The sequence below is a fragment of the Lactuca serriola genome, chromosome 9 (assembly GCF_051521515.1).
Source record: "Lactuca serriola cultivar US96UC23 chromosome 9, Lser_US96UC23_V15, whole genome shotgun sequence".
Lineage (NCBI taxonomy): Eukaryota > Viridiplantae > Streptophyta > Magnoliopsida > Asterales > Asteraceae > Lactuca > Lactuca serriola.
In genome coordinates this window covers 151664785-151687466 of record NC_136416.1, presented here as the reverse complement: position 1 = coordinate 151687466, position 22682 = coordinate 151664785, and the positions used below count along the sequence as shown (strand labels likewise).

Sequence of the window (22682 nt, the reverse complement as noted above, 5' to 3'; positions counted from 1 at the left end):
GAAGGAAGAGTATCCAATTCTTCTAACGAGCTCCTTCTCTTGGTACTCTAACCTTCGATGGTGCAACTGTTGTATGGGGTGATTGTGGTGACATTTAATCAGTTGTGAGGAGGGCTTAGCCAGTAAAAGGTGTTTAGCAGCTGGAGTTGATGAAATAGAAGGGAAGGGGATGAGGGTTGCCATCGCTGGTGAAGGTCACCGGTTTGAACACTTAGATATTTGATTCCTAAGTTGAAGAACAAACAGAAAAATGGTTTCCTGAAGAACACACATTTAATTTCTGCTTTTTTGTTGTTATTTCTGGAAAAGTATATCTTTTTGAAATTAGGTTTCGGTTTTTTATTTTTGGAATGGATGGTTTCCTAGAAATCACTTACATGAACTCAGACATGAATTGGAATGGTGGATTATTGGTTTTTGGAATGGAGAGAGAGAGAGAGAGAGAGAGAGAGAGAGAGAGAGAGAGAGGGAGAGAGAAATGTGAGCCCCAGATTAGTTAATGATTTTATTTTTCATTTAAATTAAATAGAAAAGACATAAAAAAATATATGAGAAGGGCATAATAGTCAGATATGAAATCAAACATGAATTGGAATGATGGGTTATTGATTTTTGGAATGGAGAGAGAGAGAGAGAGAGATATATATGGGCCCCAAATTAGTTAATTATTTTATTTTTCATTTAAATTAAATAGAAAAGACATAAAAAAATATATATAAGAAGGTTATAATAGTTTTTCAGTTTACTGAGGGACCAAAAACACAAAAAAAAACTAGCTCAAAAGTACCACCAATAAAAAAAATCGTGGTTTGGACTAAAACTTCAAAAAAATGCATACCACAGTGACCATTTTTGCAATTTTGTCTTAGAAATATTACTTGGAAAGTTTATTCTTCTGTGACATAGACATGTTCTAGCATTTTTTATGTTCCGAAAAAAGTTGGTATGTTTGACTATGATTTTCCTTATATATATATATATATATATATATATATATATATATATATATATATATATATATATATATATATATATATATATATATAATGGATTCAATTAAAATGGGCCTAAAAATCCCGAATCGTGAAAACAAACTAGAGCCAATCGTTAGTAACAGTTTGGTTTGGTTCGGTTTAATATTTTCAATGGCTCGGCTTCAGTTTTTGCTTGACAAAAACCGTTACTAACGGTTTGGTTTTGGTTTGACCTAAAAACCGAAAAAACCGGGCGGTGAACACCCCTAGGTGGGGTTGTAATCTCATTCTATACTTAATATTAAATATTAAGATATCAAAAGAAAATAATGAAAAAAAGGAAACAAACATCTTTCCAACCAATTCGATAACTAAAGTAAGCCAAAAGGACAAAATCCTTACAAAATACACAATCACATATTCTTACGCGTCATTGTCACACCCATGTTATAATTACATTATTACATGAATCCCAGAATGTACTCGCTTAACTTATCAGGAAACAACCATAATCCCTTGCGATTCAACTGACCACGGCGACTGCTATATGGCTTGGCAAATATGGTAGAATGTGTTGATAAGATTAAATCCGCTATTAGAGGAAACTGAAGAATAGCAAAACTCGTAATTGGTATGCAAAGTAATCCACAGATTGGACCAAGCATCCATGCTTTCTGATGAGAAAAGACAAGGAACAAAGTGGCACCAAAGGCAACCATCATGGAAGTTGTAGATATCAACAAAGCGCAAAGACCAAGAATTAACTGATTCGGTAAGTCAAATAGAAAATCTTGCTCAGCAAAACGTGTAGTGAGGATAGATAAGAACATTAGCAATGACATAGTCGATGCACACAACGCTATTGAGTCTGATGCAGCAAAGACAATGAAAGCAGCATTTTTTGTAAACAACGGTACACCAGTTTCTTGGTGGCTTCCACCAGGTACGGTGATTGCTGCTGCAAATACGATTGTAGTGATCAGTGCAGCAGTGATGCTGCATGATTCTGCCGTATTTTTCATCCACGTTTCTCCTTCCTTCACCATGCTCTCATGTTCCCTTGTAAACACCATACCTGGTGTTTCCCCATACATGTTCTTTTCACTAATGAACGTAGGATCCGCGAGTTTCTTCAGCTCCTATACATTATCTTGAGTATATGATAACTTGGTAGAAAAATTGTAATTATTTAAATAACTACTCATTTATTTAATATGTACCTGAGACCATTGAAGTTCTCGTTGAAGTTGTAGTGCTGCTCCTCTTCTACTTTTGAGTTTGTTTGAAGGCGCCAATCTTCCAACCAAGTGCAAGATATTGTTCTCAGATGAATCTAATTGTTCTTTATAAAGACTTCTACGATCAACATTGACATAATTGTCATAGATAAGGTTGTAGATTTTTTCTGAACGATGTATTACTGCTAAATGGATGATGTTAAACCCATTTTTATCTTTCCAATAAATTCCTTGAGGTGATCTGGACAAGATTCCATCAACAACCTCATAGGCATTTCCACGTGCAGCCTCAAGTAGTGGTTCTTTGTATACGAACTGTTGAGTATCAATGTTGCCTAACTTGTCTATCTTCTCAAATACCTTTTTTAGAACCTCTTTGGCTTTTTCGTATTCTTTCACTTTCTTCTCAATACGCCGAATGGATGGCACTAACAAGTTAATTACAAATCTTGTATTAGTTCAAAAAGGATATTACAAATAAATTTTGTTGGAAGTTAATTAATTGTTTGAAATTATTAATTGGATTGAATTCATATGTTCTTACATATTAATCTTGCGACATTCCAAAGTGCCCAATAAGCAATACGAAATACTAAATAAACAGTCCATATGAGGAAGAATAGCAATTGAAACACCATAATTGGTATAATTACTAAAACTGCAGTGGCACAAAAAATTTATTAGACAAACATATGTTAATTATATATAAACTATTATCGTTAGTGTCTCACCAATTAATATCCTGATTATTCCTGATAAGGCGTCCTCAACAGGTTCAGCCAAAGCTCCTGAGGAGCAAAATTGTACTGGAGTAAGCAACCAACTAGTTTTTTTAAGGATCATACAGCGCACGTTTGTCAAAGCTGAAAGAGGAAAACCATTAACAATCATCCTTTGAATAATTAAAAGACCTTAGAAGAAAGACTAAAGAAACATACATGGATAAACAAATTCTTCCCCACAACCTACTCCACTTGGAAAGTCTCTAGCTAAAGTCATAAGTAATTCAAAAGTATCTTTAGCAGCGAAGTCTGGAAATGCGTCGAGTAAATCCAATGCTAGATCTGCATGGCACATTGCAAGAGTATGCCAATGGTTCATATATAGTATTTACAAGATGAATCGATTACTTACCATATTTTCTTGAAGAAATAACAACCACAAGAAGGTTAAATGCCATTGAGAGATCTTCTAGACGCCATTTGTAGTTTTGCAAATACTTATGAATGGCTTTGACCAAAAATACCGAGGTATCTAGTTTCATATGCAAAAAAGCTGTCACGAATGGTATATGGTCGTAAGAATCTTCCACTGTCATCATCCATTGCATTTTTTTAATCAGTAGATCAGCTGCAATTTTGTTGCCAGTAATTGCAGCAATGTGAAGGGCTGTGCTTCCATCTGAACTTTTCCTTTTAAGTATTTCTTTATCTGCATCTGTGTCTTTTATAAGATTTAATAACTTTCTCAGAAAATAATTGTGACCTGTTCTAACCAATATGTGGAGAACAGTTTCGTCATCGTTGTTGATTGCCTCCCCAATTGCCTTTCTTTCACCTCTCACTATGGTTTCTACTTCCCACCAACGCTCCTCCATAACAGCCCTTTGCAACCTCGATTGGCTTATCATCATGCCACTGTATTGGGGGTTTGCAGTCCTTTTTGTTGGAGCCGGATCTATAACGTCTAGTAATTTAATTAAAAAAATTCAATGCATCTATGGATGTGTACTTAATAATATATTGCAATTTCTTTAATGTCTACCATATTTTATTAGAATTTGTGTTTATATTGTATTAAAATGCACCGAATTTCGAAAGTCATGACAAATATAAGGCTTGATTCATTTACTATTTGTGTTTTTTCAATTACAGCTTAAAAGATTATACATCATTCTTTCAGAATGTCTCTTATTCTGCTTAGAGGTCAATAATAGAATATGATTTTTTTAAAAAAATGAAGCTTTATTTTTTTGTTTGATTAACACATGTTGGAAACGAATCTAGAAGAAGGGAGAGATTCTTTCAATAATTTCAAGAATGCTATTAAAGATTTTTTATTTTTGCAAGTATTTTAGTTTATAATCATATTTTAAGTTCATTCTCATAAAGTTGTAAACAAATTCTGCAAGAATATGTTTTATATTGTCGTTCTTAACATTCAAATGCCATGTTATGTGATTCATTCTTGGAGAATGATTGAAAATGATATGATATTTGTTTTTACCAAAAAAAATCTCAAGATTTGTAGATTCAAGATTTTTAGTTTGTTTATGTTTGATATTCTCATTGAATATCATTCTAACAGAATGTTATCCTGACAGAATAAAATTGATTATAATTAAAATTACACTAGAATTGAAATTGAATTAAAAAAAAAATCATATTTTAAAATTAAGAGAATTAATTAAACCTTAAAATATAAAAATTTCATGTTCTAAATATAGGTTTGATTGATTTAAATATCCTTACAATGATAATTTATGTGACTATATGCTTACATAATATTTCATCAAAATTATATTTATGACCACACAATAGATGTTCTCCACATTATAGCCTAACACTATATATATATATATATATATATATATATATATATATATATATATATATATGTGTGTGTGTGTGTGTGTGTGTGTGTGTGTGTGTGTATACGGTTTAGGAAATATGTGGTTGTTATATATCTAAGCTTATATATAGAGCCCTCTAAACTATGTAGTTTTGATCAATTATATCCAAACTAATCATGATATCTCGCCTATTATTCTTTTTTAATCATATGACTACCTAAACAGATCGATTTTTTTTGTCTTCATTTTGTCTAAGAATTTAAAACATTAAATATCATGACCATTTAATCAACCCTATTAAATTTCAAATAAAAACTAATAGCATAAAAGATAAATAAAAAACATGCAATAACTCAATCAATGTTTTCATAAATCATTGGATATAGTTTTTTTAATTGAAGGAAAAAACATTTGAGTTATACTCATTAAAAATATATTTGTTATTTACTTTCCTTATAAACTTTAATGATTTTTTTTTGCAATAAAAAGACATATTGTTCATCTTTTTCATTGCATAATTTAATTCAATGGTATTAAACTTAAAAAAAACTTAAGAGAAAATGAAATTGTATTTGTTTTGTATAAAACTATATCATTTAAAAGGTTGTATACCTAAGCTTGGGTAAATAACACCCACATATTCATTTTGAACTTTCTATCCACTCGGAATCACTTACACAAACTAAACTATTTTACTAGGTTTTTTAGCTAACACTTTAATTTATGTATGTATCTAATAAAAACTGGATGTGTGTGTGTGTGTGTATATATATATATATATATATATATATATAATGATCAGGATTTGATTTATTTATCGTCAAAATCTCACGAGATAATATGACATTTACATAATTAATTGTGAGATTTTGATAATTTCCGGCGAATGTTAATTGTTTGGAAGGTAGAAGTGATGATAGCTTACAAAGAGTTTTTGGGTGTTCTTTTGTGGTTTCGAAGAAGAAGGAAGCTTGAGGAGAAGCAATGGAGAAGAAGAAGCTTGTAGATATAGAGTTTATGTGTCATTTCTAGCTCATCGGAGGTATAAAGTATGAAACTGGTTCATTTTAAGCTTAGATCTAGGTTTCGGGAAGATTTTAGCATAGTTTGGTCTGGTAACTTGGTCTTTTGGTGTATGGGCTAACAGCCCTTTTGAGCTGTCCTTTTGGACTCTTAGGGGTGTATGAAGTCATAAAACTTGTATCTTGAAGGTTAAGACTCAACCATACATGAGTTGTTGACCACTTAAGAGTATAGAATGCTTAATTCATGGATTTAATCCTAATGAGGCATGAAAAAGAATATAGTTTGCAACTTTATGGATTAAGAGACTTTTAGGAGCTTGGATCTAATTTTTAGATGTTAAAGCTTAATAGATTAAGACTTGGGAGCATTTTTCGGCTGACTGACCAGTACGCCGTGTGTACTCTTCAGTATATTGCGCGTACTAGGCCGGTGCCCCGACTTCGGATCATCAGCGTACGTCGGGCGTACGAGCCATATATGCCACATGTACGCAATCAGTGGGCTTAGGATATTTTTTGGATCGAGTGTTGTTGGGCCTATTGACTCATTTAGGTTTGGGCCTCAGGACTCCCTGTGGTAGCAAGACATTTATGGGCCTTAGGCTATTTTAGGAGCTCTTGGGCCTCTAGGCCTTGTGATTGGGCTAGGAATGCCTTTTTGGGCTAGTTTGGATTTGGGCCTTAGTGGGGGAGGCCCAATGAAGCAAGGCTAAGAAAAACCCTTTTTGCTTTAAGTCAAGAATTAGGGTTTTGACTCTTCGGCTAGATTATTGACCTAATTTATAATTAGGGTTTTATACTTGTGAATTAAGGAGAGGATTTCGCGAGGTAGCTGCTCGAGTGTGATCTGATACCGTCAGTCTGAGGTGAGTTTCCTTCACTGTATCTGTGGGCCGAAGGTAGTAATGTAAGCCCATTAGCTTTATGTAGTATGGTGATTGTCTTCATGATAATTATCAGTTATGCATTTATTTGCTTGATGACTCTTTGATTCTTTTGTTATGATATTATGTGGTAATGGTAGGGGTGAAATAGAGATGGTATCTAGTTGAAATAGACCGAAGGGGATTACAAGCACTCATATATGCTTCAATGTATCGTTTTAAAATAAACCGAAGGGGATTACAAGTACCCTAATATACTTGACTATATGTTTATATGATATAGGGTATTTTGGTGGAGCTCACTAAGTTTTGTGCTTATGGTTTTCAGTTTATGTTTCAGGTACATCCAGCTCGAAGGGGAAGGGCCCAATATGATTGCACTACATCTAACTATGATTTCTGCATCATGAGATTTTGGGAATTTTTACTCTGATAAAATGTTGCTATGATAAACTTTCGACTACTTTGATATAATTATCCTATGTTTTGAATGAATTTAAAAACAAAAAAAATATATCTGTATTTTTTAGATGTTACAATACTCGAACCTAGATCTACTCAATACATCTTTGTAGTGTACCCTAAAGATTATTTAGGTTATTACTTCTACCTCCCTAGTGATGTACGATCTAAGATCTTTATTTCACTAAAAAGCTGAATTCTTAGAAAACAAGTTTCTAATATGAAGCAAATGGGAGGCGTGTGGAACTTGAAGAAGATAAAGAACCAAAATCCGATGTAAATCAAGTTAGCACTAGTAATCAACAAGAAATTATTGAGAATGAAGAAAATAGTGTCCTTCAAAGTAATAAAACACAAGGAGTTCGAAGATCTGATAGTATTCGTTAGGAACCTAAGGAATATGGATATCTCATTGATGAATGTTTCATGATGATGAATGTTGACGTTTCCATCAACTATTATAATTTTATGGAAAATACTAAATCTTACAAATTTCCTAGATCCATGAATACAGAGATGCAATCCATGCATGTAAACCAAGTTTGATATTTGGTTGAAGTTCCTCCCCATGGAAAGACTGTTAGGAGTAAGTGGGTCTTCAAGAAGAAGACTAACATTAATGATAATTTACACACATTTAAAGCAAGAAATGTTGCAAAAGTATTCATTCAAACTTATGGAGTTGATTATGATGAAAAATTTTCTCCAGTCGCTATGGTGAAATCTATTAGGATACTATTTGTAATAACATCATATTATAACTATGAGATATGGAAATTAATGTGAAAATTGATTTTCTAAATGGACACATGGAAGAATATGTTTATAGGGTCCAAACTAAAGGTTTTGTTGATCAAAAGCATCCTAATAAAGTGTGTAAACTCATGAGATGCATTTATGAGTTAAAACAAGCATCTTGAAATTGGAATCATTGTTTCGATGATGAAATCACAAAGTATGGTATTATCATAAATGAACATGAATGTTATGTTTACAAGAAAACTAGCGAGAGCTCATTGACATTCCTAGTCCTAAATATGGATCACATATTTATCATGAAAAATCACATTCCAAATTTGCAAGGTGTAAAGTCTTGGCCTAGAAAGTGTTTTTAAGATGGAAAAATTCAAGAGAGGATATGTACCAATGACACATGAAATACTTTTGAGTTCCTCTCAATGTACTGGTACAAGAACTGAGCTAGTAAAAATAAGTGAGGTTCCATATGCTTTGGCTATTGGATCCATCGTGTATGTAATGTATTGTACTGGACCTAATGTGTTGCATGCTTTAAGCATGATGAGCAAGTATCAAAAAAATCTCGGAGACATTCATTGGACGACTATAAAGAATATTTTGAAATACTTGCGAAGAACTAAGTATATGTTCCTCATTTATACAGGTACGTGAGAAGATCTACGTCTAAAGTGTTACACCGATGCTGTTTTTCAAACTGATCTAGATGGTTGAAAGTCACAACTAGGATATGCATTTATTAACAATGGGCAGTCTCTTAGAAGATTTCCAAGCATAGTATTGTAGCACAATCCATTATAGAGTCAAAATGTATTGTTGCTTTAGAAGCTACAAAAAAATGCTTAGATGAAAAAACTCATTAGAGGTCTAGGGGTTATTCCTTCCATTTAGTATCCCCTAGATATTTTGTGACAATGAGGGTGCTATTGCTTTGGCAAAAGAACCCAGATCATATCCAAAGATCAGGCACATTAACCAAAGGTTCAACTACATCGAGATGATGTTAGAAGAGGTGAAATTTGTATTCGCAAAGTTCACCAACAAAAACTTAGGGGACCCATTCATGAATCCCTTCTTGAAGGTCATGCTCGAGGAATTGGACATTGTAATTCTAGTGATTCAGTGTGATCTTTATTTTAGTATTAAATGTTGGAAGATTGTAAACAATAACTATTGTAATGATTATGATATATGTAATACGATCATTTCATTTAATACTTATTATGTTCTTCATTAACATCTTTAATCCTTAAGTTGTTAGTTACTCTAAAATCCATAGTCGGTCATTATTATGGGAATAATAATGAAGTAAGACCAATATAAATCAGATTGGTTCACAAATCATTGTAACTAGGTTCATATGTACTTGCTAGAGAAGTATTGGATATGACTCGTTCAAGATCACTTCATAGATCACTATCATGTATGATAATTGATAAAGTTAATATCTTTGAATCCTTAATACCTGAGATACATATTTAGGACTTAAGTATAGAGAGTTTTGTGTTTTAATCTAGTCAAATGCTATTCTTTAAATAGAAATTTAGAAAGCATATTATTATGTATAATATGAACCATGCAAGAGAGGTATATAGTCAATATCGGATTTGTTCCTCTTATGTGGTGAGAGTTAGACATCTAAGGAACCTTACAACAAGTTGGACACTTAATGATATTGATTGCGATATGTATCTCATGTTCAACATGATATTTGTAACAACAGGATAACGTATAATCTACCTTTTACATCAATTGTAGCTTTAAGCTTTTAGGAAGTGGATTTTGATGAATGACACTTCTTCATGTATTATTATGATAACTGAAATGTTTTAGACATTCACCATTGTCTATATCAATTCAAAATGACACTTGTACAAGTAGGAGATTGAAAAGTCTTTATGCTCAATAATCATTATGAAATAATATTTGCTAATAAAGGAATGATCCTATAAGGGTCACATCTTAAAAAAAACTAAACACTAGCTGATTATTTAGTAATAGGATTATTGATAAATACCATCAAAACATGTATTCTATTGTGAAATTGTTGTCTTATGAAAATACTAATAAAATAGTTAATTAGTAGTGATGTATATCATATAATATGGTTAAATAAGTTATGTACACTATTTTAAACTTATGGAAGACCACTACTATATGTCATGTGGATTTAAATAGTAAGAAGAAGTCTTTAACATTGCTTCTCTTGATCTCTCATGCTAACCGTCCATATCGTCCACTAGGTATAGTTGGTTGCATGATTTAATTAGCTCTTACACATTAAAGATTAACTTCAAGCTATGAACTTATTTATTGGAAGTATGGACATTCATTTGGATGTGTAAGTATATAATGAAGAGAGAGGACCAAAAGCTAGTTTACTTATTCTTCTTCCTTTTAAGCAAAAGCCGAGAGCAATATCATTCCCCTCTCGTCTCTTTTTGCAAAGTGTTTTGAGCTATTCAGTGTTCTAGTTGCTTCTCCTTTTAAGGCTAATTTGATATTATTCTTTAAAACTTAATAACAACAAACTACAATTGTAGATTAGCATTTTAAAGTGGTTTTTAGGATTTTTAGAGGATACACATAGAGATATTCTACTCTGGATCTTTTCCTTCTTCCTCAACTTTCAAGCCTTCCCTTGAGGAATCAAAGGACTACAAAGGTTACTAATCTGTTTCCCTCTATGGTTGTTATTTTCTTTCCAAACTTTGCAAGTAGATCATTTGGTGGGAATAAAATTAGTTTATGTTATTCAAATTTCAAAGTTTTTGTTGCTAATCTTGTGTTCTAGAAACTAATTTATGAATAAAATCCTAAAAATTAGATCATAAGTATTATGAAGTATAGACTATCAAAAGGGATATATGACTAGCTCATCCTAGAGTCCTCTAGAAATTAAGCACTCCAATCATTTGGAGAATTTCTTTGATTCTAACAATGATGAAAAGCTAAATAATAAAAAGTTTCAAGTCGAGAAAGAGAAGATTGATTGGACGAAGGTGAAATCACCATCCATAGATGAGACCGAAGAGAAACCAAGATGTTCCTTCCAATACTAAAAGCACCCACTGAAATATTTTTTAAGATACTTAGCATTTCAAGACACAAGACATCAAGACTAAAAAATGCATGGTGGATACAAGTTGTTTTCAGAAGAGTTTCCATTGCAAGTGTCACAAGATAAGCTAAGTTGTTGTAAAAAACAAATGAGTCAAGTTGAATAAACATAGTAATAGGTCCTAATGAAGAAGTTAAACATAACACTATTATAAGAAAAACCACATGCTATTTGAGGTTATGTTTACTTCAAATCCTCACGAGACCTCACCCATCTAATAAGGGTAAAGTATGGGTTTAAAAGTCTAGTTACACATTCTATGTGTAATTACAGGCCCTAGCAAAATTGCTAGTTAGTTTAGTTTTATGTATTTGATTTAATTTATAGGTTTCATGTTTTTATTGTTTTTTCTTGTTTCTATGAATTTAACTTTTAATGCATCGAGTACGATGCAAGACTGAATGTTCGAGAGGGATGTACACAAGAAGAAAAAGCAAGATAGAATAAAAAGTGAAGAATTTTGAAAAATATCACAATATTTCCTATTTCGTTCGGAGATTACGAAACATTATGCAATTTCCTCTAATTAGCCTTTTGGGAAATAAAAAACAAAACCTACCACCATTACGATTAGTTGTGTTGCCCCCCAAGAGGTTTATGTTTTTGTTAATTTTGATGTCTTTTATTTAGATAATATATTTGATATAAACATACTAACTAAATATTCAAGTCCGTTTGTAATATTTATGAGTCAGTTATGGACTATGGTATGCAAATAGTCCAAACTGATTTTGTTTTTATTTTTAAATTTGGGTATGGCTGTAGATGAACCAAACATCTGAAGAACTGTTCATTAACCGTTTGAAAAAATGTTCATTTATGTTTATTTCTTATATAGACAACCAAACATGAACATGATTTTTTGTTTGTTTAGTCAAACAAACGAACATGAACAATGCACTCATTCATTCAATTACATTGGTGAGCGTTCATTGATAAGTTTATGTTAGTTGGTAAATATTTATATACCTTTATTTGGGGATATATATGAATTCAAATCATATTTCATCTCTATATTTGAGGTCTTTGTTGATTTTGGATGTTTTGTATATTAGATTTTTCATATAAGTTTTTTAATTATGTATGATTACATGTTTGATTATATATATATATATATATATATATATATATATATATATACATACATACATACATACATACATATTCACGATAACTCTTAACAAATGTCAAGATAAGTTCATAATATTTATCTTGTTTATGTTCCTTACGTTTAGACTAGTCTATTATTATCTTAGATTGTATATATCTATATCTTGTATTATAAATATGTGATGTAATATACAAAACCAATTAAGGAAATTATTATACTTTTTATATGGTATTATCCTAAGTTATGCCTCCTCATCTCTTCTCCATGGCAGGTGACAACTCTTCTTCCTCTAAACCCTCTGATAACACTCTTCCTCTTGCTACTATCCTCCATATGCTCACCATTAAATTAACCTGCACAAATTATCTACTATGGTTGAATCAACATCTCCCCCTTCTTTTATATCATCAACTGACAAGATATGTTGATAGCTCAATTGCTATCCTACCAAAAACCACTATTGTCACTTGTGCTTTTTCTCCAAACCCTGCATACACAACCTAGTTAGAAGCAGATCAAGGGGCAATCCTTATTCTCCAGTCCTCGTTATCTGAAGAGGCCATGACTAAAATTCTATGTCTCTATACCTCTCATGATATGATACAATCTCTGGAACTTTCCAATAGTCATTAATCTCAAGAACAAATGCAGAATCTCAAGGACTCTCTTCAAAAAATTCAAAAAGGTTTGACTTGTATTTCAGAATATAGGTGTAAGTTCAAAGCTATATGTGATCAGTTAGCAGCCATCGATCACCCAGTTGACGAGTCGGACAAAAGTCAATGGTTTCATTGTGGACTTGGTTCTTCTTTCGAGACTTTCTCCACAACTCATTGTGCTTTCTGGCCTCGCCCTTCATTCCATGTTCTTGTATGTTAGGCTGAAGGCCATGACTTATTCATCCTGGCCAGGCATGACTCTTCCCCTCCTGTTGGTGCCTTCACCGCTGATCGTCAACAACACTAAGTATGCACCTTTTCTCCAACAACTCTCTCTCATGATAACAATACTGCTGGCCGAAATCGCAGTCGTGGTTCCTTTTCTGGTGGGTTGGGTCATGGTCAATGGCCACCCTATTGCCAGCTTTGTCGTACAAATGGTTATTTTGCAAACTCTTGTCCCCAGTTAAGCACTTTTGCTAGCCAAGGATAGAACTAGAATGCAAATTTAGCAAAAGCATTCAAAGCATAATGCCATGTCATTCATGATTTACCAGATTCGTACGTTGATTTTAATACTTCGGCTCATATGACATCCTTTCCTACAAATCTTGAATCATCCTCTTCCTATTTGGGCAAAGATTAGATAAGTTGATAGTACTTATGTTGTTTTTGTATACAACATCATTCTCACAGGCAACCATGTATCTTTCATTCACACATTTATTTCTAAACTCAATCTTGAGTTTTCCATCAAAGATCTTGGCACACTTACTTACTATCTAGGTCTGAGGTGTCATATATGGAAAATGGTTTATTTGTTTTCCAGGATAAACTGCTCATGATATATTAACTCGCTTTAGGTTGCAAGATTCCAAACCTATAACCACACCTTTTTCTACCTCGACACCTTTTCTCACTTTTGGTAAGCCTCTATCAGACTCCACTTCTTATCGTTCACTAGTGGGTGCCCTTCACTATTTGACCATCAGTCATCCAGATTTGTCATATGCTGTCAACCAAGTCAATCAGTTTCTTCATGCTCATATGATTGATCATTTTCAAGCAGTTAAACGTATCTTACGTTATGTCAAGGGTACTTTATCCTATGGTGTACACTTTACTCGCCCACCTCTTCCGCTCTGATTGGATATCCAGATGCAGATTGGGCTCATTGTATCGAAATTCATCGTTCTGCATATGGTTATTCCATCTTTATTGGTGGAAATCTTGTTTCCTTCATTGCAAAGAAGCAACCGACTGTACATCGTTCCAATTGTGAATCTGAATATCATACAGTGGAAAACACCGTCGTTGAGATTGTTTGGATCACTCATCTCCTTCGTGAATTGCATGCCTTACAACCTGATCGATCTACTCTTCTTTGTTACAACCGAAGTGCACTCTTTTTATGTCAGAATCCCATTTCTCATAACGGGAAAAGCACAATGATATCGATTATCACTTTGTCCGAGAGTTAGTCTCATTTGGTCGATTATATACATGGTTTGTTCCGACATCATTACAGCTAGTCGACATCTTCATCAAAAGTCTTCTCGTCCGCTTTTGAGCAATTCCTTGCCAAGCTAGGTATTAGTCCACCACCTCTTCGCTTGTGGGGGGTACTAACGATAACTAATGACAAATGTCAAGATAAGTTGATAATATTTATCTTATTTAAATTCCTTATGTTTAGGCTAGTCTATTATTATCTTAGATTGTATATCTCTATATCTTGTATTATATATACTTGATATAATATACAAAACCAATTAAGGCATTTGATATAATTCTTATATATATATATATATATATATATATAAATTTGTTTATTGTTTCATGTGTGTTAGTTTGGTTAAAGTTAAAACAACTCTTAATTTTTTTTGGAACCCGAAAAGGGTAAATTACACCAGTCGTCCCTCGTGTATATGCCAGAAAGCGTGTTTAGTCCATATTTTTAAAAATTAACTCGGGTCATCCCTGGGTTTGTTTTTTCTTGCACGGTTAGTCCCTATGGACATGAAATGGCTATTTTATCCTTAATAATTTCTTTTTTAATTTTCTTTTATTCATTTATTAGTTTTGCATTAAAAAGAAAAGAAAAAAAAAGTATATTGACCCTCCCTCCCCCTTTTCTTTCCCCCATACTTGTTTCCCCCTTTTCCTCTCTAACTATCGACGGACAACAACCATGAATCCGCCGACAACCATGAAGCACCCACCGATGTAATCTACTCAGCCACCGTCTTCTCTCTGCTACAACCCAACCGACGACCACACATCTCTTTTATCTCTTTCCGCGCATCGCACGAACCCTTATCTCAGCCACTGTAGGTGTAAGGAAATCATCGGAGAAACCATCGCCCATCGTTTGTACACCACCCTTCAACTGCACTCCTGCCAACACCCTTCATCTACGCCATCACCCTCATTGAACAGAAAAGGAAGAACAAATCTACTATTTTCCGCCTCTGCCTCCGTTCGAAACCTTAGTTTCGGTGGTACGGGAGGGTTTTATGCCAAATCAAACTCATTACAAAGTTTCAAGTTGGAAGAAATCGAGTTTGCCACCCGATATGTTTCTGATGCGAGATACGAGTTTGATGGGGAGGAGAAATTTCTTCAGTTTACAAAGGGGTTTTGAGGGATAGATCGACTGTGTCAATGAAGTGTGTAGAGGTGGATTCTTTTTAGTGTATGATTTTGCATCAAAAGGGAATTGTTGAAGGAAGATCCAGGTTAGGTTTAAAGAGGGTGTTGGTTGCGGTTTGTGACGGTGAACATGGGTGCGACATGAGTGTTCCGATGGTGGTTTAAACCGGCAAAGGAGGAGGTAGGAAGTTAGTGATGGGTTTTAAGGTGGCATAAGGTGTTTGATTGAGGAAGAAATGTGGAATAATGGTGGAACTGGGAAGATGGCGATGGAATTATGGTGTTTGAAAGATGCAATTATGGTGTTTGAAAGATGCAGGTGGTGTGCTCGATCCGGTGGTGGTTGCCCTATTTTCCTTTTATTTTTAAATTAATAATAATAATTATAATATTAAATTAAATGGAAAAGAAAAATAAAAGGGCATAATAGTCATTTTATGTCTCGTAAGGGATGAAGTGTGCAAATTTAAACCAACGAGGGATGAAATGTGCAACTTTTAACCAAACGAGGGACGATCCGAGTTAATTTTTAAAAATAAGGACCAAATGTGCTTTTGAAAACATACACGAGGGACGATCAGTATAATTTACCCACTCGAAAACAACTCTCAATTGAGAAAAAAATATGAGCTGGAGATAAAAAAAAGTTTTCTGACAACAAGGTCCTTTAATATGTGGGACAGTGGGAGTGTGTCGGTCGGTTCATGAATTGCGACTAATCATGTCAAATATTTGCTAATCTATGATTTGATACAACGAGTCGAAGTACATAGGAGGAAGATTTTAGAAAAGGATTAAAAAATTATAAGTTTCAAGAGCGTAAGCAAAATAAATCTAACATGTATATCCAGGTTATCATTATTTAGACAAATATTCGTATTGTATCATGTTGAAAGTGGTTTGCTTTTTTTTTTTTCGGATTGTACCAGATGATGGGGGTGTTATGTGAGTGGGATCAATTAAATGCTTAAAATAATAATAATAAAAGTAATTATATATAAAAACATAGGTTAAAAATAAATTATTGAGGGAAAATAATATTTTTTTTATGTTGATCAAAGACCAACGATGCAACAAACAGATAAGTTATAGGGAAGATGCAGAGTTAAAAACAATATTAGGGACAAAATATACAAACTAAATAAGTTACTGGGACCATTTGTTTAATTTATAATAAAAATAATTAATTAGTGATTATACGATAATAATATAATAATTATATAATAATGTTAGTGTAAATAATTGGATGATAATAATATAATTGTTAAATATTAAATATAAATGTATTTTAGACTAGGATAGGGTGCTGATCATTTTGGCGTGGATCTCGAACTGGTGTGTAAATATTAATCCCATCCACCATCTACTTCCGTGACGTCATAAGGATTGTAAACAAACGATGCGCTATATTAAGTCAACGTTCTTAAATAAACAAGAGTATGAGAGGATAAAACAATGGATAAAACAATATGTAAACATTAGGGGTGTTTGTTTGTCTTTTTTTTTTTTTTTTTTGAATGATCTGCATAATCATTTTTGTCTGTGCCACGTAGACAACGTATATAAATATGCTCTCGAAGAGTGTTTGTTTTTGGAAGTGTGCAGACTAAAAAACGTCAGCGTATGATCTTCTTGACACAGACATAAACCACTGTTTTCAAAGGTATTCAGATCTCATTTTAACATAAACAAAAAAAACATGGGCCACAATGGGTTGTTTTTTTTTTGTTTTTTATTTTTTTTTGAAAATGAATTTTTAATATTTATGACATGAAATTAAGTTTGAAAAATTAGTTTATTTCAACAGCCGTAAACGTTAAAAAACAAAAAGTCTTTTTATTGCAAACTGGTGATATTCGGTTTACCTCTTCTGTCGTAGAGGCTTGTAGATATGGTCCGCAGACTGCTGATATTTTGGATTCAGAAAAACAAACATCATCTTAGAGTGAGGGAGAGGTTCTAAGTAAACGCATGAGTAATTAGTCTAATCCTCATACTCTATATCAAGGGTCATCTCAACTAGCTCAAGAGACAAAAACCCTACAAATTAAGTGTTGGCTGAGTTGTGATATAGGCAAAAGTAGATGACTGTAGACGTCGTGAACCCTCTAGACAACAAAGATTTTTGGTATGCAATTATTGAATTGTTACCGAAGGACTGGATTGTGTCTTAAAAGAGTACGCTAAAAAGATAAACCTTCGGTACCAGTTTTAACAGCTAAATGACACTACCCTTGGTGCAAATATAACCCGTAGTAGATATGGTAATTTGTTTATGTTAAAAAAACTTTTAAGTAATTCCAATTAACCTTAGGATATACCAAATCACAAAAAGAGTATAATATACTCTTGGAGACTGATCAAAACTTCTTAACGATTTAATTAAAAGTTCTACGATGTGGAAGTTCTGAACTTTTTAGTTAATAAATTAGCAGCTAGTAGCTCTTAATCCTATGTACAATCAACCTATAAGTTCATATGTTTAATATAATTAGGAGTTCATATATATTAACCAAAGGTTGACTGATTAAATCTTGAGAGCTTGTGTTGGATAATAGTACATACCTTCTTTAGAAGAGTCAGGCGGATCATAGATGTTTTGCAATTTTATCCACACATCTTTGACAGGATTAAAACCAATGACATGGATGAGTAAATTTTGGTTAATCGATCCAAAAATCCATCCTTTGAGAAGAGTGTTGTATTTGTCCTTGATCTCTTCGCTTGAAGCTGTAGGTAGATCAACTTTGTCGTCCACAAGCCCAACCATATTGTGAATCTTCAATATGCAAAGCATTTGTGTCTTCCAAAGAGGATAAGTTTCATCGCTAGAAAGCCTCACTGAAACGAAGCTAGAAATATTAGCTTTTGATGCATTTAGAAAAGTATCTTCAGTATAGGTAAATAGTTCACGAGCTGGGGTTGATGAATCATTAAAGCCTGCCATTTCAGTGTAGTATAGCTTAATGGATGGATGATGAATCGGAAGAGAAAATAAGGTTTTGTGTAAGGTGAAATTAGAATGGAATTCAAAGCAATTGGGAAAACTACTGTTGAGGAGATACTATACATGCATTTATTATGAGTATTTTTTTTAACTTTGTGCACGTGTTGCCATTTCCTTTTAATTTTATACACAATTTATCAATAATCTTTTAATATAATTTATAAAGGGTTGGTAAAAACACATTTTAATTTGCCATATAGACACCCTAATTAATTTTTGAAATATTTTTAGTGAGACTAAGTAATGTAACTCACGATAAACAATTATTTTAAGGGAAAACTGCATAAAAGTCTTTATATATTGGTCTGATAATAGATTTAATCATTATATGTTTTTTTATTCAATTAAGTTCAAAAAACCAGTAATTATATTCATTTTGACCATTTATCGGGTTAATATGTCATCAAACTTTCAAAATTTACATTTTTGCTTAGATTTTAATTTTTATTATAAATTTGATCCAAATTTTACACTTTTGACATAGATTTTAAATTTTATTAAGAAATTTGGTCAAAAGTTTACATTTTTAGTTAGGATTTCTATGTGCACAAAGTATACCTATCAACTTTTAATTTTATAAATCTAACTAACTTTACTAATTTATGCACTTATACGCAGTGTATCTAGTCGGATTCTAGAATAGCTTAGGTAATTGGTTGTCGAACACAAGGAACGGAATTTAATTAAAAAGATAACTATTTTTAATTATACTAAAAAACAAACTTTAAATTGGGTTTTTACAGATTTTGCAAGTTCAGCAACTTAATTCAAACTACTATCAATTAAACAATTATTAAAACTAAGCAAGCAAAGAAGACGATTTCTACTTCTAGATTTAAAATGTACTTATGTTTAGTTCTGATTTCCCGCTCTCAATTGGTTGATTTCTAGTGGATAGATTATAGTAATTATCAATTCTTTAAATTACTAGTTATTATGATCAAATACCTAGATGTACCAATTTATGAATTACCATGCATTGATGAAGCACAAGTTCAACACCAAATTGATATAAATATGAATTGAACTATGAATGACAAATCTAGTAGTTAACTTCCTATGATCAAGTCAAGCAACTAAGCACAAAATATGGATCAGTTATGCTCTCTAACATAGTTAACATTACTAACTTTTATTTACTTAACCCTTGGATATGATTAATCAGTAGCTCCAGTTATTTAATGACCATAAACAATTAGGTAACAAAGTTATGCAACTAGAATGCTTATCTATTACACAAAACTTGATTAATAAGCAATATAAGTTAAAACTTCAACATGCTAGGATTTTGATTATCAAACACAAATAAAACCAATATAAAACATCCATAATTTGGAAATCAACTCATAAGGATCAGGTTTATCTTCACCAAACAGAGGTATACGATGATTAGCTCGTGACTAAAACAGAAACAATCATGAAATCAAAGTTAACTAGAAAATACAAGGTAAAATCTAGCAAACTTAATGATTTAATGATGATCTTCCTTAAATTATCTTCAAAGCTTGAGTGCAAAACGAAATCTTCACTTCTGAGGGTTATTAAGGGTTTTCAGTCGTACTCCTTAGCTTAATCCTCAAACCAACTTCTAGAATTCGACCTAATGTCCGAATATATATAGTTTCCTTAAATATGGCTCCTATACCGTGACAAATAGGCTCCACAGTGTGGAGATCTGGATCCACATGTATTCTCCAAGTCAGTCATATGAATGTGAATGTTCTACTCACAATGGTATGGTAGGAAATCCACACGTCGTTGGCTTTAGACACCTTGAATAGTTTGACTTCGAATGCCTTAGCATACTCTTTCCTGCTTCCAGCTCCTCATTTGGTTCCTTTCCATCATGAGCATGTCTTCGCTACTACAAAACAAATTTGAAACATATTAAGTACCTTTTGTCCCATATAAGCATAATTATAGCTAAAAGTATTTAGAGATTGTTCAACCTATATGAATAAATATACACATATCAAAATACCACACACTTGGCTTTTGCTTGCCATCAAGTAAAACTGATTTTTATTATCATATCATCACATCAAAACCCTAGCTACCAACATCATATAAGACAATCCATTTTAAGCTTCTCCATTACATCAAGAGCGCAATGCATGTATTTGTGTCTAATGATTCCTAAATATCTCACTATTCATAAATACTCATAATCATTATAAACAGTTCCGAGTTATTTTAAACAATATTCATTTTATGCATCCCTTCGAATATATCCTCAGAGAACTTCCTTGACCTCAAGGTAATTTTTGGTTAAGACCCCAAGCATACATATGGAAAAATAACCTAGAAAAAAAGTTACATAAATAATAACTTGACAATTTTCCTTATTCTTCAGTCTTCAACTTGAGTCTTCGATATGGTACTTTTCCAAACTTTTCTTCATAATAATTGACCTTCATAACTTTGTAAGTTCTAATTCACTCAAACTTTTTGCAACTTTTTTTTCTCAACTTTTTCACTTTTTTTCTCACTTTTTTCACTCAAAACTAAAAACCGTAAAAATAAAAAACATATGTTTAAGTGAGGGAACTTAACTTCTACCCTTATTGGTTAAATGTTTTAGTCTAAAGTGAAAATAGGCTTTCATGTATACATTTATGGTACACGATGCTAAACTTATTATGTCCCTCAAACTAAAAAATGTTATGTTTTTATCCCATAATTTCACTAGGATAGGAAAGCCACAAATACACTATAACATATATAGGCTCAAATAAACATCAAAACTCGTTTCGGATCGTCCCACACAACACTATCAACCAAGGTCTTGACACAACAAAATGATAAATTTTTAACTAGATTCAGTTTTAGACCGTCATTTAATGTCTTTCTCAAAAAATTTAATCCTAGTGATTTTTAACTAATCTTTACCAATATGCTTGCATTCCTATATTCAACCCTTATCTCACACTTAATTTATACAATGTCCTCATTGCATGCATAAACAATAAAAGAACATAAAAGTAAAGATGGAAAATGGAACAGACTCCCCTAAGCTAGTAGTGGCGAGATCGAAATCGAAAGCCGTGTGGCTGACATCTTGTATAATGGCTAAAAAGCAATACTTTTGGAGTCTCTTCTCATGAATGTAAATGTGCCGAATCATTATAATTCAAGAAAACATCTTCAAAAAGTGTGCATAAACTAGCCATGGCGTGGCCGCATGGTTGCCACATCTTGGTGATGAGTCTGACAGAATTCATTTGCGATAAAAACAATCGCCGCGGCATAGAAGTGATAACGAAGTCGTGGTGACTTTATAAAATGTCTTTTTAAGCCAACATATAATGCATCATTCCTTCTCAATGGCTTATGACATTTCAGATCCCTTTCTGTCTATAAAATTCTTCCAAATTCTTTTGTCGTTTAATAGGCACCCCACACTAGTTCAAAGATGTGGCTCTTGATTTTAATGTTATAAAATAACTTGGATTTTTCCCATAAAAACTTACTCTGTATCTTGCATAACCAAAAATAAAATAATCTTCCTAGATAAATTTAGGAAACTTTACAATCATTTGGTTATAACAAAAACAAAACAAGGAAAATTAAAACTAAAACGAAAAGGATGAATATTCGTCAAACATTGGGTTGCCTCCTGATAAGTGTTTCTTTTTTAGGAGTCGTGAGTTGGACTCCTTCTCGCTCTACATTGTTGTGGGTGTGAGTGTACTCTTTCGCTTCTCCTTTTGCTCCTTCCATCTTCTTTTGTAAGCCTAAAATTTCCTTAAGTACGTCTTTTTCGATTTTTCTTTCTTCTTTTTGTTTTCGCTCTTTTGCTGCTCTTTCTTCCAATTCCATCTTGTCAATTATTGTATCATTTTTCTCTTGTTCAATCTCCTTCTCGCTCATCTCCACATCATCATCCGAATCAAACTTTTTCTTTAATTGCTTCATCCACATGATGAGCCTTGGGTGTAGTGAACATAAATACTTTAAAGGTCGTAGGAATTGAAGCTTTTGGCTTGCTAAGCTTTAGTTCTTCAACTTGAGGCTTTTCCCATGCTTTCAATTCCTCATCCATTAACTCTTCTATCTCACCTAACTAGTTAGGACCTTGGGCTATTCTTTTACCTTCCAAATCAGTCACCCCTAATACCTCATCTAATGGCTTGCCATGGCTCACTTCTTGGTTCATTCAAAAGTTATTTCTTCATCTTCTATGCAAAGTGTAAGCTTGAAATCATGGATATCAACGAGGGC

The 22682-nt window shown here is 32.8% G+C and overlaps 1 protein-coding gene across 2 annotated transcripts; it reads right to left on the bottom strand.

The window, feature by feature from the left end:
- Window positions 1-1324: 1324 nt before the first annotated feature.
- On the bottom strand, window positions 1325-18500 carry LOC145074936 (uncharacterized). Of its 2 annotated transcripts, none has more exons than XM_079021253.1 (7): window positions 18020-18500; window positions 3347-3898; window positions 3151-3276; window positions 2944-3075; window positions 2757-2870; window positions 2195-2640; window positions 1325-2113 (listed from the first exon to the last, which is right to left on the bottom strand). In XM_079021253.1, exons 1-7 carry the CDS (start codon window positions 18399-18401, stop codon window positions 1436-1438), a joined length of 2430 nt encoding a protein of 809 aa, XP_078877379.1. In that variant the 5' UTR covers window positions 18402-18500; the 3' UTR covers window positions 1325-1435. The 2 variants fall into 2 exon arrangements, with proteins under 2 accessions (XP_078877379.1, XP_078877380.1); XM_079021254.1 differs by having other exon boundaries at window positions 3347-3889.
- Between the last annotated feature and the right edge of the window lie 4182 nt (window positions 18501-22682).

Bases quoted from the DNA above. Each gene is read 5' to 3' on its own strand.
- LOC145074936 (XM_079021253.1), bottom strand. From the start codon at position 18,401: ATGGCAGGCTTTAATGATTCATCAACCCCAGCTCGTGAACTATTTACC. The intron at 3,899-18,019 runs GTATGTACTATT...TTAAATTACTAG, and splicing joins GCCTGACTCTTCTAAAGAAG to ACGTTATAGATCCGGCTCCA. The intron at 3,277-3,346 runs GTAAGTAATCGA...TGTGCCATGCAG, and splicing joins TATTTCTTCAAGAAAATATG to ATCTAGCATTGGATTTACTC.